The sequence below is a fragment of the Sinocyclocheilus rhinocerous genome, unplaced genomic scaffold (genome assembly GCF_001515625.1).
Source record: "Sinocyclocheilus rhinocerous isolate Xijiao unplaced genomic scaffold, SAMN03320098_v1.1 scaffold1295, whole genome shotgun sequence".
Classification (NCBI taxonomy): Eukaryota; Metazoa; Chordata; class Actinopteri; order Cypriniformes; family Cyprinidae; genus Sinocyclocheilus; species Sinocyclocheilus rhinocerous.
Window position 1 is genome coordinate 2,436,156 of NW_015660499.1, and position 17,349 is coordinate 2,453,504.

General features: G+C 34.1%; 1 protein-coding gene across 1 annotated transcript in view; it reads left to right on the forward strand.

Moving 5' to 3' along the window:
• The window catches only part of LOC107725093 (peripheral-type benzodiazepine receptor-associated protein 1-like), a 117,346-nt gene that overhangs the window by 41,362 nt on the left and 58,635 nt on the right, over nt 1–17,349 (forward strand). Inside the window, exons 5-6 of the mRNA XM_016534236.1 lie at nt 14,757–14,864; nt 16,008–16,136. Of these exons, the coding sequence (XP_016389722.1) occupies nt 14,757–14,864; nt 16,008–16,136 (237 nt within the window). The remainder of the gene's footprint in view (nt 1–14,756; nt 14,865–16,007; nt 16,137–17,349) is intronic.

Below are 17,349 nucleotides of genomic sequence, written 5' to 3' on the forward strand. Positions count from 1 at the left end.
TTCATGGAACATGATCTTTACTTAATATCCTAATGATTTTTGGCATAAAATAAAAATCAATAATTTTGACCCATTCAATGGCTATTTGGCTATTGCTACAAATATACCCCAGCGACTTAAGACTGGTTTTGTGCTCCAGGGTCACATATGGACTGTATTTATGGTTCTGTTTCGGTTCCAGTCAGATTCAAACCTGCGTCTCCCATATGAGCACCACATTTCAATGAGTCGGGAGAGATGAATTTATTTGTATTGGATATTAATAAAAAATCAAAGCAAATCTAATGAAATCTGTCTATATTTCTATAGTTTTTTATGCATAAATCTAACAAAAGATTGAGATTAAATTAAAACAAAACAATTTGCTATAATGTGGTAAAAATTATTATTAAACAATCAACAATATCTTACTTTACAGTATTTACTCAAGCAAAATTATCTTGTTTTAGGTATTGTCTTAATTGAAAACTAGACAAAAATACGGATTAAGAAAATAACTGTTATTTTAGTATTAGTTATATACTGTATGTATGTATTGTTTATTAATATTTTGAATTGGCTTTATTTTCTTTCTTTTACTTTGTTTATATAGTAATTTTAATACTTCAACCTTGACTTATTTTATTTCAGTTAGTTGCTGAGGCAACATTTCTCAAAGTTTTTGATATAATATTTAAATTTTATTCTTAGTTCTTAACATTTTTATTAGTTGTTGTTGTTTTTCTTTTAATGTTTTTTAGCTTTATTTCAACTAATGAAAACGATGCCCCTTTTTCACAGAATGACGCATTTCCACAGCTATTAACATTGTAAATCTAGCAAAGTTTTTTATATTTTCCATTAAAAAAAAAAAAAAAAGTATTTTATAGCACTAAACTTTGTGTTTCATTACCTTGACATTAGATTTCAGAAAACTGGTTAACACTGCTGCTGAATGTAATCAATCTCTCAACATTCCTTCCCTCTTTTGGAAAGTCATAGAAATTCTATTGTGGATTTCTTTTGCTGTTGGAACAAATGGGATATATTTGTTCTAGTTTCCATTCACCAATTTAGAAGTTTACCCAACTATGACGAATGAATATTCCACTCATAGAAGTGGAGTCGAATTATAAAATGCTCCAAAAGTGTAGAATATGATCTGTTTTACATGCCGGAGAGTAACACGTAGAACTTAATGACTTTTATTCACTGCAGCAGTGTGGAAAATATGATGGCATGGCTCATTGTGTGGATGTAGGTCACAGGAAGCCGGTTATTCTCCTGCTCCAAATACAGACTCACAGCTCTGACTCTGAGAGAACGAGCTCTGAGTCAAAGAGCACATGGTGCTCAGGCAGCTAAAACTTCAGGAACTTGAAGGACTGCGTTGAGGGGAGCTGAGCACAGATACGCGTCCGTTTGAAGTCAGATGAAAGGCAGCACAGAATATTAATGCAGTCGTTTTTGACTCTAGGCTGATAGTAAGGAGTACTTTTTAACTTAAAATTAGTTATGTGTGTGTATTGGATTGCCAATAGTTGTTCATTTTATGTCACAGGCCTGAAAACATGGCGACAGGCACTTGTTTATTTCAATTTTTTAATTTTCAATATTTAATTTTCAGTTGAAACAGCTTATCAAAGATACATATTTTATTTCATTTTATTTATTTATTTAGAATTGACAATTTGATCATTTATGTTGATAATTTATGTCACAGGCCAGCAAAAATTGCAACAGTCACTACTTAGACAACTTATTAAATTTTCTGTTGAAACAGCAAGTTGGCATGGGACATATGAATTTTTTATTACAATTTTATTTTAATTTAATTTAATTTAATTTTATTTTATTTTTATTTATTTATTTATTTATTTATTTATTTATTTTATTTTATTTTATTTTATTTTATTTTATTTATTTTTGGATTGCCAATAGTTTTTCATTTACGTCACTTGCTGGCAAGCATGACAACACTAACCTGTTATAGGTTTGACTTTTAACATTGTGCTAATGTTTTGAATGAAACCTTCACTGGAACAATCCCTGTCTGTGAATTCCACAAATCAAATTATGAAATCACATAATAACGTGGCTTCGATCGGTTTTGTAAGCATTTGATTTCATGTAACTTTGTTGAACAGAACAGTTCTGAATTCCTTATTTGTAAAAATCAGATTGCCAGTGTGCACAAATCCATATAGAGCAGCATTAATATTTGATATCATCTTAAGCTTTGTGTTAAGATAATTTAAGCAGAGAAAACACAGGAAAAACAGGTTGAATGGGGAATTTAATTGATTTTATTTCTGATTACCCTGATTCTGTTAGGAGCTTTAGTTTCACTGTATCATCAGGGTGAAGGACTAACAAGATGTGCTTATATTTCTGTACGACACTGAAAGGTTTCCAACATTTGTGGATGTTTCTGGAAGCTCTTTTCTTCACCAGGTGAAAGTTTCTCCTAAATTAAATTCTTCTCAGTCCAGACAGTCGCCATTTTTAAGACGATTATTGCGTAGTGCCAAAGGCTTTTCCCTGCTAGCGCTCCGCTCAGGTCGAAAATCACATCTCGCCCATCACATCCACTCCAAAGATCCAATTTAGATGGTGAAATGAAATTTCCCTGCATTCCAAAGCAAAGGATATGGAATTCTTCGTATAACAGGAATTCCCTTGAGGGACAATTTTTGGAATTTAAAAAAAATTCCATGATGTTGATGGTGGATCAAAACACGAGCGGCGTCGCATTGTTATGCAGATGCGGCGATTGTTCACAGAAGCAGTTTTTTGCAACGCAGACGCTAATATCCAATTCTAATTTATATTCTGCCACTTTAGACAAATGCGGCCCGTTTTCTTTTTAATGGAAAGGAATCACAGGATGTATGATGGTGTTTGATTGAATGAGACGCGAGAAGGGATGAATATAATGAGCTTTATTGTCTGGTTACTGGAGTATATTTTAGGACGCAGATGCTCTTATCACAGCCGTACACAGCAGTGTCTCTGAGCTGTCAGTCATATATCAGCATTGAGTTTATTATTGAATGTTAGGTTAACTAAAGCTCTTTCTCGAAGAGTTAATGGCCCCCGATGCTTATTTAATGAGCGACCTCTCGTACGCACACATGTGTTTAATGTCGCTCCAGCAGTCTTTAGCTAAAGCACCTGTCGGTGTTACTCACGGACCTGCAGAGATGCTGATGTTCAGTTATTTAACTCAGAGTATTTTAATAATACACACTGAACTCAATGCAACGTGACCACATCTGATTGCGCTTTATACCGTCGTCTCTTTGCTTTGCTTCTAGAAAAAGGTCAGTAATTTTGTGTAGACGTTTCTGATTGTAAATGTCAAGCACCGTTTCATCCGAAACACAAGTACTAGTGAAGGCTAAGCCGTGTGACCTTCAGTGTTTCGCTGTATAGAGCAGCCGCCGGCTGTGTTTGAAATATCAGTGTCACGCTGCTAATATTAGCGCTGCACGATTTCATCAAAATAACATTTAAATCAGGATATGAAGCGCTTATAAACCAACTGTTGTTGACACGAGAAGCTTTAAAGAGCAGGTCATATGGTATTTTAAAGTGTCCTAATATTGTGTTGGAGTCCCCTACAACAGGTTTAAATGCATCTAAGGTCAGAAAACATTGTAATTTTCTCAGAATATACATTTAATATTAGAGTCATTTGCCAGTGATTTCGAAACGATTCGTTCCAAGCAAGTTTGGAGCAAACCCCTCCCTTCCATAAGCCTACTCTGCTCTGATTGGTCAGCTGGCCAAGCCTGTTGTGATTGGCACAGAGAGGAGTCCTTGAGCAAGTTAGCGAGCGCTACCATTGACAAAGCACCTTTACATAAAACAATGATATAGTGCTCCAATCCATTCTTATGATAATGACATAAAATACAAAAACATTTATGCAAGCGAATCATGCCCACAGCTAAAGTTTAGCTGCTAAACTGTGAACACTTAAAACAATAATGGTGGAAAATTAGCAGAGTGCTAACATGACTAACTGATGAAACAATACAGTTTGTAAACCAAAATATGTCTACTGTAATGTTTGAAGAACGACAGACAAAAGACGCCCTGTTTTAACTTTTAATCAGAACAGCTGTATCACAGGCGCAGCAGCCTAACTAACTCGCTCGTCTCTCCCGCATTAACCATAATAGGCAGTATGGAGCATACAGCGCAGTAAGCAGTGCACTTGTGCTCTCGTCTGAACATGACCATTACCTAGAGAAGACAATCATGTGCTGTCAGGACTCTCAGGAAACAGGATGAAACTCTAATCACAGTCTCTTTCCCAGCACTTGTTACTGGTGTGGAGAGAGCGGTTATGTTTTCATTAGAGCCGGAGAGCAGGACGAGACCTGTCAATCAACTCGGGAGATGCGGCTTTTCAGAAGACCAATTACCAGAGGAAGAGTCTAAACTCAATTTTTACATATACTGAAGAAAACGTAAGGAGATTAGAGTGCTGTTAGGTTTCTTTGTGGTTGCTAGGGTATTAAGGGTGGTTGCTAGGCACTTGTTTTTGTAAATATTCCTCAGGTCCTTCCTTCAGTGTGCATCTTTTGGCCTTTGTTCACCTGCTTTATCATTCAGCAGGTGAAAACTGTACATTTACAGCAATAACAGCACATACTCTGAAAAACAATTCAGTGGCTTTGTAAATATCACAATAATAAATATCTGTAAAATCTCTGAACATCACTTTAGTGATCGCACATACCAAAATACAGTATATGCCTAAATATCCAGCAGGCACTTTTAGCTATTTAAAAGCGAAGGAAAAGAGGGAAAACTCAATCAAACTAAAAATGAACACACGCACACGTTTTATTATTGTGTTGTTCGTAACAGCCGGTCTGCTCATGGTTTCTCGTCTCTGGGGGTTTGTTGATGGTAAAATGCTGATGTCTGTGTTTTCGTTTGACCTGCGAGAGGCAGATTTGGTCACGTGCATCTTCACAGTAATTTAAGAAGGGAAGTGCACTGTTATTTTACCAGAAGTATGGATCCACTCATACAAATAAATCTTCTTTATAGGCCTCGATGGTTCTGTGAAGAACCTTTAAAGGGGTAATTGGATGCAAAATTTTGCATTTAAAGGAACATGCAACAAAACGGCTCGCTGTAAACAGAGCTGATTTTGACAAGGTAAAAACGGTGTTGTTTTACACTACCGTTGAGAAATTTAAACCAAAATATGTTATAGACTTTTCATTAAGACCCTAACAAATCATACCAACTTGTGGAAAATGTGCATCTGATGTCCCCTTTAACATCCATTGAACCTTTTTATAGCACAACAAAGTGAGAAATGTTACTTTGGCAACTTGCTGAATGAAAAAAAAAAATCAGTTTATTATTTTTAATATTTTATTCAAGTTAACATTTATTTTAATGAAAGTTTATTTTTCTGGTTTTAGTTAACTATAATAACTAGGGCTGTCAAACGATTAATCGCGATTAATCGCATCCAAAAGAAAAATTTTTGTTTACATAATATACTGTGTATATTTATTATGTATATATAAATACACACACATGCATGTATATATTTCAGAAAAATATGTTTTGTTTATATATTAAATATTTATTTATAATATAAATGATATGATTATAAATATAGACATGTAAATACATGTAAATATTTTCAGAATATATACTGTATGTATGTGTATTTATTTATACATAATAAATATACACAGAACACACACACATATTATGCAAACAAAAACTTTTATTTTGTATGCAATTAATTGCGATTAATCGTTTGACCGCACTAATCTGTAACCCTAGTCACAGTCAGTCTCTGTTTCGTTAGGTGACATTGTGAATTTTTCCTCGTGTTTTTGTTTTCTGGAGACAAAACTAGACTAGTATATATTTCTGATATTCTATGAATTTTCCACTTCGATGATGTTGGATGTGTGAAGATTCACAACAGATGTTTCTTTCATGGATTCTTTGTATCACTTTGATTTACTAATTTGTCTCTCTCTATTTATCTCTGCCTTCCTGTTTTCACGCCATTCCTTCAGCTTTCGTGTGTGTGTGTGTGTGTGTGTGTCAGGATGTTTTTATGCTGCTCTGAAAATAATTAGACATGTCGTCTGTCTGTCTATCTCACTCTCACCCAAACAGAATATGTTTAAAAATCCCACTCCAGTTCTAGACGGTGTATCTAGTCGAGTGTTTCTGACATGTCACAGTTTGACTGTCACATCAAAACCCATGTCCTGACATATTCTGGACTTATTATTCGCTTCTCACTGCTGGAGTTTAACGGCACTGTAGACTCACTTTTGAGAGTTTTTGAGTGATAATTCACCTGAAAATGAAAATCCTGCCATTATTTACTCACCCTCATGTCTTTCCAACCCTTTATTTCAGTACTTTTTCAGTACTATTTAAGATTGTATATCTTTTGTAGAGTAGAGCCCTATGAATTCCATTTTATTTTTCCCAAATTCCATTTAATTTTTTTCCTAATTTAATTAAATAGTTGTTGTTTTTAATTGGTCCTCGTTTTAGTTTTTCTGGACTCTATTCTAATGTTTAAATTAAATGTTAGTGATCAAAAAACATTTCTAATTAATTAAAATCATAAAACTTATACAATTTAATAACAATTTATTAAAAGTGTAACAAAAATTACGTTTTTAGGGCCCTTGTCTTTGGTTTAAATTTTAATAAAATTTTAATATTAAAAAACATGTCTAAAACTTTTAACAACTTAATTATGAGTTTATACAAATGTATTATCAAAAAATGGTATTAATAAAATAAATACACAAAGCATCAACAATAAATCTTTTAATATGCAGTAAATTAAGAATAAACAATACCTTTTATTTTTTGGCAAACAAATTGATGCACAACAAAGGTTTGCAGTTAAAACTCAAACATGGAGGAAAAATTGACATCATTCCTTAAAATTATTATTACTATTATTATTATTATTATTATTATTATTATTATTATTATTATTATTATTATTATTATTATTATTATTATTATTATTATTATTATTATTATTATTATTATTATTATTATTATTATTATTATTATTATTACTACTACTTTGAAAAGTACATTCCACTGTACAATAGTTTGTTTCTGTTACAATTTCTTCAAGTTAAACCAAACTTTTTTTTAATGAGTTGTATTGAAGTTTCTGTGTGTAAGTGATACAATGATAGATTTCTCAAATGAAATCATAGGGCTCTAGCAAAGTTTAGTAGAATTTACATGCTGCAGTTTCTATACAATAAATGCAGACAGTGATGAGGACTTTCATTTACGTTTACATTAATGCATTTAGCAGATGTTTTTATCTGAAGTGACTTGCAATAGAGGAGCGTAAGCAATTTGTCACAGAATTGACTCTTCAAGCTCCAAAAAGGATGCAAAAGCAACAGAAAAATATGCAATTCATGCTTCTGCCGTAGATTTAATTTGCTGTATTTGTTTAATGGAAGAAATTACATTAAGATGAGTAAATGACAGAATTCAGGCAAGCTATTCCTTTAACTCATTAAAAGTTTTAACAAACCAGTTTTACAGACTTAAAACATTTGTTCACTGCCTAATTTCGTAGTACTGTTCTCTAGTTCTAAATTTATTCCATGCATAAATTTAATGAACAGTGATGATAATGTTCAAATTCATTGCATTTCTCCATCTTTTTCCTTTCAAGGTCAGTTAGTCACCCACAATATGGCACAATTGCAAGCTCAGATTTACTGCGGCAGACCTTTGTTAGATGGGCTTTTTTCTCTGTGCTGAATTCGGTCTGATTAATTGACTTCCCGTGGAGTTCTTGGCTGAAACGGCCCAATTTGTTAAAGGCGAGTCTTTGTGCTGGTAACCCAGGGGCCGACGCACTTCATAAAAGAGCCCTGAAACATTTGCGTGTAGACGATTGTGTCGTCACTGATCTGAGAACAGCTCCACCTGTGTCTCTCCTCGCACACAGGGGTCGCCACCTGCGCTTCATTCGTTATGTGTTTGTTAACGTTATTTCCCCGGAGTAACAAACTCGGTGGCCTTTAGCAGAAACGGCTGATGGAACGCTGGCTTAAAAGCGGCATTGCCATGGAAACCGCCTCCAGACTCGTCGCCGGGTCAGCGTGTGTTTGAAAGCGGCACGCAGCCTTCAATTATCTCTGTTTGTATCTGCGTTGATTAGAGAGGAAGCGAGAGAGAGGCATGATGGGAACTCCAGCAGACAGTCTTTTCTCCGCCCGAATCTTCCCGCACCTGCAGTGTGTTTGTCAATGCAGTAACAAATTCAGACGGCCAGCGGTCCTCAGGAGCTGTGATTTAAAGGAATATTTCACCCAAACATGGGAATATGTTTTTAAACAACAACTGTTTTATGTTTTAGAATCATTACATGTAAAATAAGTGAAGTTGAAGTATTTCTGAAAAAAAATTTAATTCTGAGAAAAACTTGCAATTGCGATTCATAAACTCGCAGCTGCAAGTTACTAATTGCAAGTCAGAATGGTGAGAAATGCACTTGCAATTTCAGACTTTTTTCATAATTGCAAGCTATATCTCACAATTGCAAGTTATTAATTGAGAGACGTAAACCTGTTGAGGAAAAAGGACAAAATTGCAAGATGTGAACTTGTAATTTCTTACTTTTTTCTCTGAATTGCGAGCTTAGTTCATAATAAAAATAAGTTATTAATTTGCCAGATTTAAACTTCAGAATTCTGTTAAAAAGTCAGAATTGTGAGATGTAAACATGCAATTATAAAAAATGCTCAATTTCTGTTTTTTCCTTACAATTGCAAGATTATATCTCGCAATTGCGAGTTAATAACTGCAAGATGTAAACTCAGAATTCTTCGAAAAAATCCTGACTTGCGAGACGTAAACTCGCAATTTCTGACTTCTTTCCTTATAATTGCAAGTTATTAATTGCGAGATGTAAACTCAGAATTCTGATTTGAAGAAGTCCTAGATGTAAACTGGCAATTTCGATTTATAAATTGCAATTTCTGACTTTTTTTTTCTCTGAATTGTGAATGTATACCTCACAATTACAAGTTAATAATTGCGAGATATAAGGTCAGAATTCTGAGAAAAAAAGTCAGAATTGCGAGAAGTGAACTCGCAATTTCAGACTTTTTTTTTCATAATTGTGTCTTGCAATTGTGAGTTATTAAGTTATAAACTCGGAATTCTGTGAAAAATGTCTGAATTGTGAGATTAAAAAGTTGTAATTATTTTTTTATATTTTTATTCCATGTCGGAAATAACCTTATATAGGTTCATTAGGTTGTGATAGAAATGCCAATGCAAAATAAATAGAAATGTATATTAAAACTTATGAATTTTCAATTATAATAAAACAATAATAATATAATAAAAATGTTTAAAAAAATTATCATGATCTGATATTAAAATAGTATAATAAATACAATAATGATATTAATTTCAACAATCCTATTTTAATTTAAACCTTTAAACATCACAGGGGATGTTAAGTGAATAGAATCCAGCAGCATATGGTGTGTGTCATAGTTAAATGCTAGTTAAGACATTAACAAAATATTCTCATAATTAATCGCTCCAACAGGTCGTCAAGAGATATTTACTGGAAAACATTAATGAGAGAGTACAATAGTGAGAGTAAACTCCTGTGTGTCAAGAGTGTGTGTGTGTGTGTGTGTGTGTGTGTGTGTGTGTGTGTGAGTGTGTGTGTGTGTGTGAAAGAGAGAGAGAGAGAGAGTGTGTGTGTGTGTGTGTGAAGGTCGTCAAGAGATATTTACTGGAAAACATTAATGAGAGAGTACAATAGTGAGAGTAAACTCCTGTGTGTCAAGAGTGTGTGTGTGTGTGTGTGTGTGTGTGTGTGTGTGTGTGTGAAAGAGAACGAGAGATGAATAAGGAAAGATATATGACATCTGTGTAAAATTAATGACATGCAGCTAATGAGTGTTTTCCTTCTCATTTGTGTCTCGTATAACCTGAAAATCTGTCTAATGGAATGATACACATTAAAAATCATAAATCATTGTGTTTTAAGGGAATTGAGCATTAAATTAGCATTAAATTTACATTAAGAACTTGTACAGTGACTTTTTCCTTGCATTCATTCTGATACTAAAGATATGGTTATATTCAAAAATATTCTATTTTATTTTGCATGAAGGAAATAAAGCCTCTTTTATAACCATTATTTTTTTGCATTTTACATTATTTTAGGACTATTAAGTGCATTTGCCTGATGCATAGACATTTTATTTATTCCTTTTTTCATAACTCTCATTTCTCATTCTTTCTGCATGTGATTCTCATTATATTAACGTGACTATAATATAGTATTTTAGAATGAGTTGTCATCAAAATAATGTCAAAATGCAGTTGGCTGATACACATTGTAAATCATAAATCACATTCAGTCTGATATTATAGATATGATAAAAATAATAGATTATACTTTGCATAACGAAAATGAAACCTCTTTTATAACCATTAAAAGTTTTTGCATTTTTGGGACTATTAAACACATGTCCCTAAAGCATAGTTGTTTTATTTATTTATTTTATAAAAATTTTTTTGTAATTCTCATTCTTTCTTAATGTTATTCACATTAGATTATCATTACTGTAATACAGTATTTTAGAATGAATTGTCATGGAAATAATGTAAAAATGCAAAACTTTTCATTGTACTAAAATAAGCCTAATATTTTATTAATTTCAGACGTTAATCTCAAAATGTAATTTCCTAATTTTTTTTTTGTTTTAGGGTGAAATATCTAGTCATTTTGTTGAGAATTCACTCAGGGAATGGACTTGCGCGAGTGTTTTCTCTTGCTTCGAGCAGAAAGCCCATCTGTGCGCAGGGAACCCCTGTCGACTCCATTATGCTGCTAATGGAGGTTTGTGTTTTAATGGAGATGAGCTTTGCTCCAAGACCTTTCGCATCTGAGATGCAACTATTAATGTAGAGCAGCACGACCCATCTATAATCAGAACAAAAGGATGGTCTTGCCGTCCAGCACAGATGCTTCTGTAACGTGCAGGCATCAATCATATCCCAACAGCCCTGGCGGGAGACACGAGCGCTCGGATAAGAGTCACACGTAAGTGCACCGACCAATCACAGCGGATTCAGACAGGATCGCTTTCACACGTGATTGACAGCGCTCTTAAACATTACTTAAAGTGTATTTAAGATAATGACAAACCTGTATGACTGCAGAACGACTCGTGAATATTATAATTCAGCAGTGGCGGTTTTATAGGTTGTGGCTCTTATTGGGGTCTTGTATTGTTTCAAATTCATATATTGTTATTTTTTGGTGAAAAACAAAAGAAGAAAGATTTTCGGTGATTAACAATTTATTTTTGGGTCTGTTCCTCGCAATTCCTCTGTCCTTCACCTTTCATATGCCTTAAGAAGAAATTCAGTGCACTTTTTTTTTTTTTTTGCAGTAAAAATACAATAACTACAGCCATATACAAGTACAGTAGAAACAGTAATATTTTGCAACATTTCTATAATTTAAAATAACAATAATAAGTTTTTATTTGAATATATTTTAAAATGTAATTGATGCAGTTTATTCCTTTATGGTGTTTTGGAGCTGTATATAGTAATAGATAATAGGGCTGCACTTTCTTACATTCATGAGAAAAATGTAATTAAAAAAAGTTAATTAATTAATTAATTTATTTATGTATTTTTTCACTTTATAATAATAAACAGAGACAAATACCAAGCAAGGAAAAAAATACAAAGAAAAAACTAAGAAAATAATTAAAATAGTCGAAGTAAATTATTATTATTATTATAATTGTTGTTGCTGTTGTTGTTGTTATAATAATAATAATGATAATAATAATTCTGATTCGTGCAGCCCTGCACAATTAATCAGAATAAAACCAAAATTGTGATATGGCTTAGTGCAATTATCAAATCACAAAGGCATGTTTTTCCACAAACATGCAGACCTAATAGATAGTAACCAACAGTCCTGTTACTGTAACTAAAAATAAGAATTCAGATGTAAGAGTAACAATTAAGCCCCCAATCTGGTGTAGTAAACAGGTCATTCTTTCAAAGCAATTAAAATGATGATCCCAAATGCTGGAGGCTGAACTACCTGTCCGATCTGGCATCTGGACGCCCTGGCAGCAGGCGAGTCTCGTTAGACAGAGTCTCTGACGTTTGGCAGGAGATTTGAGCAGGACCTGAGCTGTAGTCTGGTTTCGGTTCGGTCATTAGAGGAGAAAGAGAGAGCGGCAGATGCTCTTACTGAGTTCTCTCTCAGATGAACAACGTTTATTCCTGGATGGAGAACTGCATTGCAGTCTTATGCATGCTAATATGCATGAATTCACAGAGCTGTGAGTGGACTGTTGTTAAATGACTTGCGTAGGCCTGCATTGTGGATGAAGATGGCATCTTTTCTCAGGTTGTTTGTGGAGTCTGTCTCTTTGGCTCTAAATATGATCATGCATATTGACTCTAGAGTGATTGCATCCCAGTTGCACTCAGCAGACGTCTGGATTGGCATCTGAACAGTCAGAATGAGCAGTAGGATTCATCTGATGCAATAGTAAAACCCACTCGACACCAACAAAAGCAGTGTGTTGTGATTCAACTAAATCAGATTAACTGTGAAGCTGTGTGTATATTGCAAAGGCATCAACATAGAGTGAAGTTGATTGTAATTGGAGCACTGCAATTGTGATGCTTTGTGATGTGCATTTTGCTTTCAGTGATGATAAAATAAGACAAACTCAAATTATCCATTAACTCAGAAGTGGTTCTGCCTAGTGGGATTTTGTGTGCGTAATACTTACACAATTTAAATTTAAATTTTGTGTATATATTGTATTATTTAGCCTACTATTATTAAAGTTTATTATGTTCTACCGTTCAAAGGTTTGGGGTCGGTTTAATTTTTTTTTTTTTTTAAGAGATCTCTTCTGCTCACCAAGGTTGCATTTATTTTATTAAGAATATAGTAAAAAAAATACCATTTAAAATAGCTGTTTTCTATGTGAATATATTGTAAAGTGTTATTTATATCTGTGATGCACAGCTGTATTTTCAGCATCATTACTCCAGTCTTCAGTGTCACATGATCTTCAGAAATTAGTCTTAATATGCTGATTTGCTGCTCAACAAACATTTCTGATTATTATCAATGTTGAAAAAACAGTTATGCTGCCGAATATTGTTGTGGAAACTGATACGTTTTTGTTTTTTATATGAATAAAAAGTTCAAAAGAACTGTATTTTTTTTAAATAGCAATCTTTTGTGACATTAGAAATGTCTTTACTGTCATTTCAGAGCAAATGAAAGGAAAGTGTCCTTGCTGAATAAATAGATTAATTTCTTTAACAGAAAGCATTGAATTTCATTGCATTGCTAAAGTCATGTATGCTGTGTACAAGATGTCCCAGACCTCTGTATTTACATCTCACATTGAGGCTAAATATCGCTGTGTGGCTTTATATTCAGTGAAAACACCCTCCACCCTGAAAGGACACCAGTTCCAGCTGGCATGACATGCACAAAACACACACGCTCTGCTGAAATCAAAGCTGTCACCCTTCAGATTCGCCAGCGGGCGGATGGTCAGTCCTACAAGATGAGGGAAAAAAGCAAAGAGGGAGGAGCATTTCTGACGTTTTGGTCAAATTTCTGATAGTTTCATATGAGTTTTCATATGTAGTGGGTTTTTCAGTGGAGAGACTGAATCTGTTAATTAGAGAGCTGCTGTATACAGAATTACCACAATTAAAGTGTTGTCCATTTGGTTTAATACAAAAAAAAAAAGCTTTACTATGGTAAAATCACTGTATGCAGGCCTCGAGTGGTTTATTACTTTGTTTTTCTGTATGTTCTGCCTTTGCATCACAGGAAGGATACTGTGTGCACATTTCTGACATTTTGGTCAAATTTATGATGATTTCACATTAGTTCCTGAATTATTTTAAAATCATATTTATTGGGTTCAAGCTGAAACCATTAACTAAAGACCAACATCGTGGCTGTCGTATGCTGATTTACCACAATTAAAGTGTTTTCCACTTGGTTTAGTACCTAAAAACACCCCTTTAAAGGGGTCATATGATGTTGCTAAAAAGAACATTATTTTGTGTATTTGGTGTAATGAAATGTGTTTGTGGTTTAAGGTTCAAAAAACACATTATTTTCCACATACTGTACATTATTGTTTCTCCTCTATGCCCCGCCTTTCTGACTACAGCGAGAATCAAAGTTACGCCTTCTTTCTTTGCGTGAACATTTGGACGGCGTTATGCAAATCTTCCCACACAGTGACATAGATATGTAGGGGCGTGTTTAAACGAGGCATTTTAGGAGGGCGTGGACAAGTCTTAACTTTTATAAAAAATATCGCTTTAGGTTTGAGACTTTAGTCTTTGCAATTTTAGGGATCTTATCTATGCACGGACCGCTTGTAACACTGCAAAGAGAAAGGAAAACTTGAAATTGCATCATATGACCCCTTTTATACCTAAAACTACCGCCTTGGGTGGTTTATGATGTTATTTTGCTGTATTTTCTGCTCTTTGCATCACAGGGTTTGTCTTCTGTTTTTTTTTCTCAGCTGTGACTGATGAATTAAGCTGGATGGATTGAGTTGCTCTGATAAGCGACTCATTCAGTGTCCACGGCTCAGACGTGTGTCAGTGTGTCCTCCAGACACTTTAGAGATCTGAAACTGATCTTCTCGTGTGTTTGCTCTCCTCAGAATGGCAGGGACTATGGGTTCCTGGTGCAGCAGAACTCGGAGCTGCTGCGGGCGCTGGAGGAGATGGAGAAATCATGCAACTCTCTCAGAGAGGAGAACAGGATACTGGTGAGGCTTCATCAGCCCATAGGAGTCCTGCAGATCATCTGAGTGTTCAAACATCTCCACTGATCGGCCACATGTGTGGAATTTATTTGCATTTGTATTTTAAGTGATGTTTTTTTTGTCCAGTATATTCATTGAAAATGTAGAATTTGTATTGGAACATTTTTTAAATTTTTATACACATAGTTTTTACTTTTTAACTGAAACTGTTTTTTTACTTGAAACAAATGAAATATTTAAAACATTTCATTTTGTTTAGTTCCACATAAGTACTACAATAACTAAAACTAAAAAATAGATATTGATACAAAAACTATAGACATCAAAAATTAAAAATGACAAAAGCAACAAAATTAATTACTTTAAAAAAAGTGTGAACAAAATATGGAAATTTAATATAATTCAAAATAATAGCAAATGTTATAATAGTATATCAGTGATAAACTAACCTTATATGCCTTATAATGTAAATTATGATTTAAATTTTCCTTAACATTTTCTATTCTTAAACATTTTCTCTTTTACAAGCATTTATGCTCAAATCAATATTGCAAACAGAAAATATAAAAAGTAATTATAATTTTAAATAATAGCTAAAACAATAGTAGCATATCAGTGATACGTAAATAGCCCTTCCTTATAATGTTAATCATAATTTAGTTTTTTATTAACAGTTTCTATTCGTAAATGTGTTGTTCTACAATCTTTTTTTTTTTTTTTTGCGCAAATCAATGTTGCATGTGCTAGTATTTATTTATTTGGAAAATAGCATTGCAACACTTGATATTCATCGTGTTTGGGTTTATTTTGTGGAAATGATTGGCTGACTGCACATTTATCCCTTATGTAGCACATTGAAATATTTTATCTCAGAAGACAAAGGAAAATTCTCTTAATATAAGCCCTTTACATTTTTCATAATTTTTCATATTTAATCACATTTTAGCTTGCTTGCGGTTCTCAAACTGTCCTGGTGTGACACTATTTTTTTTTTTAAATATCCAATTTTTAAATACACACTCTGCATTATTAGGCCGGAATCTGTTGTTTATATTTCACTACTTTGAACATTTGATGTTGCTTTCAGTCTCTCAGATTCTGTCTTTATTCTCCAATACAAATTCTCTAATATCCATGTTTCGTCAGAGGAAGAGCAGTTCTCCAGAGACGGAGGAGAAAGTGAAGAGGTTGAGGAAGAAGAACACCGAACTCGCTGTCATCGCCAAACGTTTGGAGGAGAGAGCGCGTAAACTACAGGAAGCCAACCTGAAAGTGGTGCGTGCACAATTATACAGCTTCATATGTGACCCTGGAGCACAAAAGCAGTCATAAGTAGCACGGGTATATGTGTAGCAATAGCCAACAATACATTGTATGGATCAAAATTATCCATTTTTCTTTTATGCCAAAAATCATTAGGATATTAAGTTAAGATCATGTTCCATGAAGATATTTTGTACATATCCTACCATAAACATATATAAACTTAATGTTTGATTAGTAACATGCATTGCTAAGAACTTCATTTGGACAACTTTAAAGGCGATTTTCTCAATATTTAGATTTTTTTGCACCCTCAGATTCCAGATTTTCAAATAGTTGTATCACGGCCAAATATTGTCCTATCCTAACAAACCATACATCAATGGAAAGCTTATTTATTCAGCTTTCAGATGATGAAGATTCAAAGAAAATTGACCCTTAAGACTGGTTTTGTGGTCCAGGGTCACAAATAGCCCATGACACCCAGTAATTACTTGGCAATATAAAGCTCATGGATCACTGCATAATAAAACAGAAGTGAAACAGCAGGGAATAAACTCGGTGAAAGGTAAAGGCCATACCCTGCAGGCAGCTGGATGTTCTCTGGGTGATGGTAAGTGCACAGGTTCAGCACAGCATCAATGAGTTGGATCCTCTCGACTCGCAACACTTCCAAGTCTACAGTTCATGATAAATTGACCCTTATGACTGGTTTTGTGGTCCAGGGTCACACATGATTTAGTGTCTGGAGTTGATGCACCACAGCATGAGTTTTAGCATTTTAAGTGAAACACTTCAGGCAAAACTGTTGTTTTTTTCATGCACGGGAAAATTTTGAGGCTATTTTGCTTCTATAACACTTTCCACTAGTCTCCTTTCAGACTAGTGGAAAGAAAACATTCAAAATGCACAAAGTGCAAAATGCACAAAGTGTTTATTTCATTACACCTTATGTATTTGCATCTTTAGATTTCAATTCCAATTAGGGCTGCATGATAAATCGCATGTGATTGTCATGCGCATCTCGTCAGTAAAGCCGGTTCTGTGATTAGTAGTAAATCTCCATCACGTGCTTTCAGGTGGAGCGGCATTTAATACACAGCTACGCAATATCGCGTTCATAATCGAAGGCAACTCGTCTACGATTATGAACGTGATATTGCGTAGCTTGTCAGTGATCTATGGCTCTGTGTATTAAATGCCGCTCCATCTGAAAGCACATGAT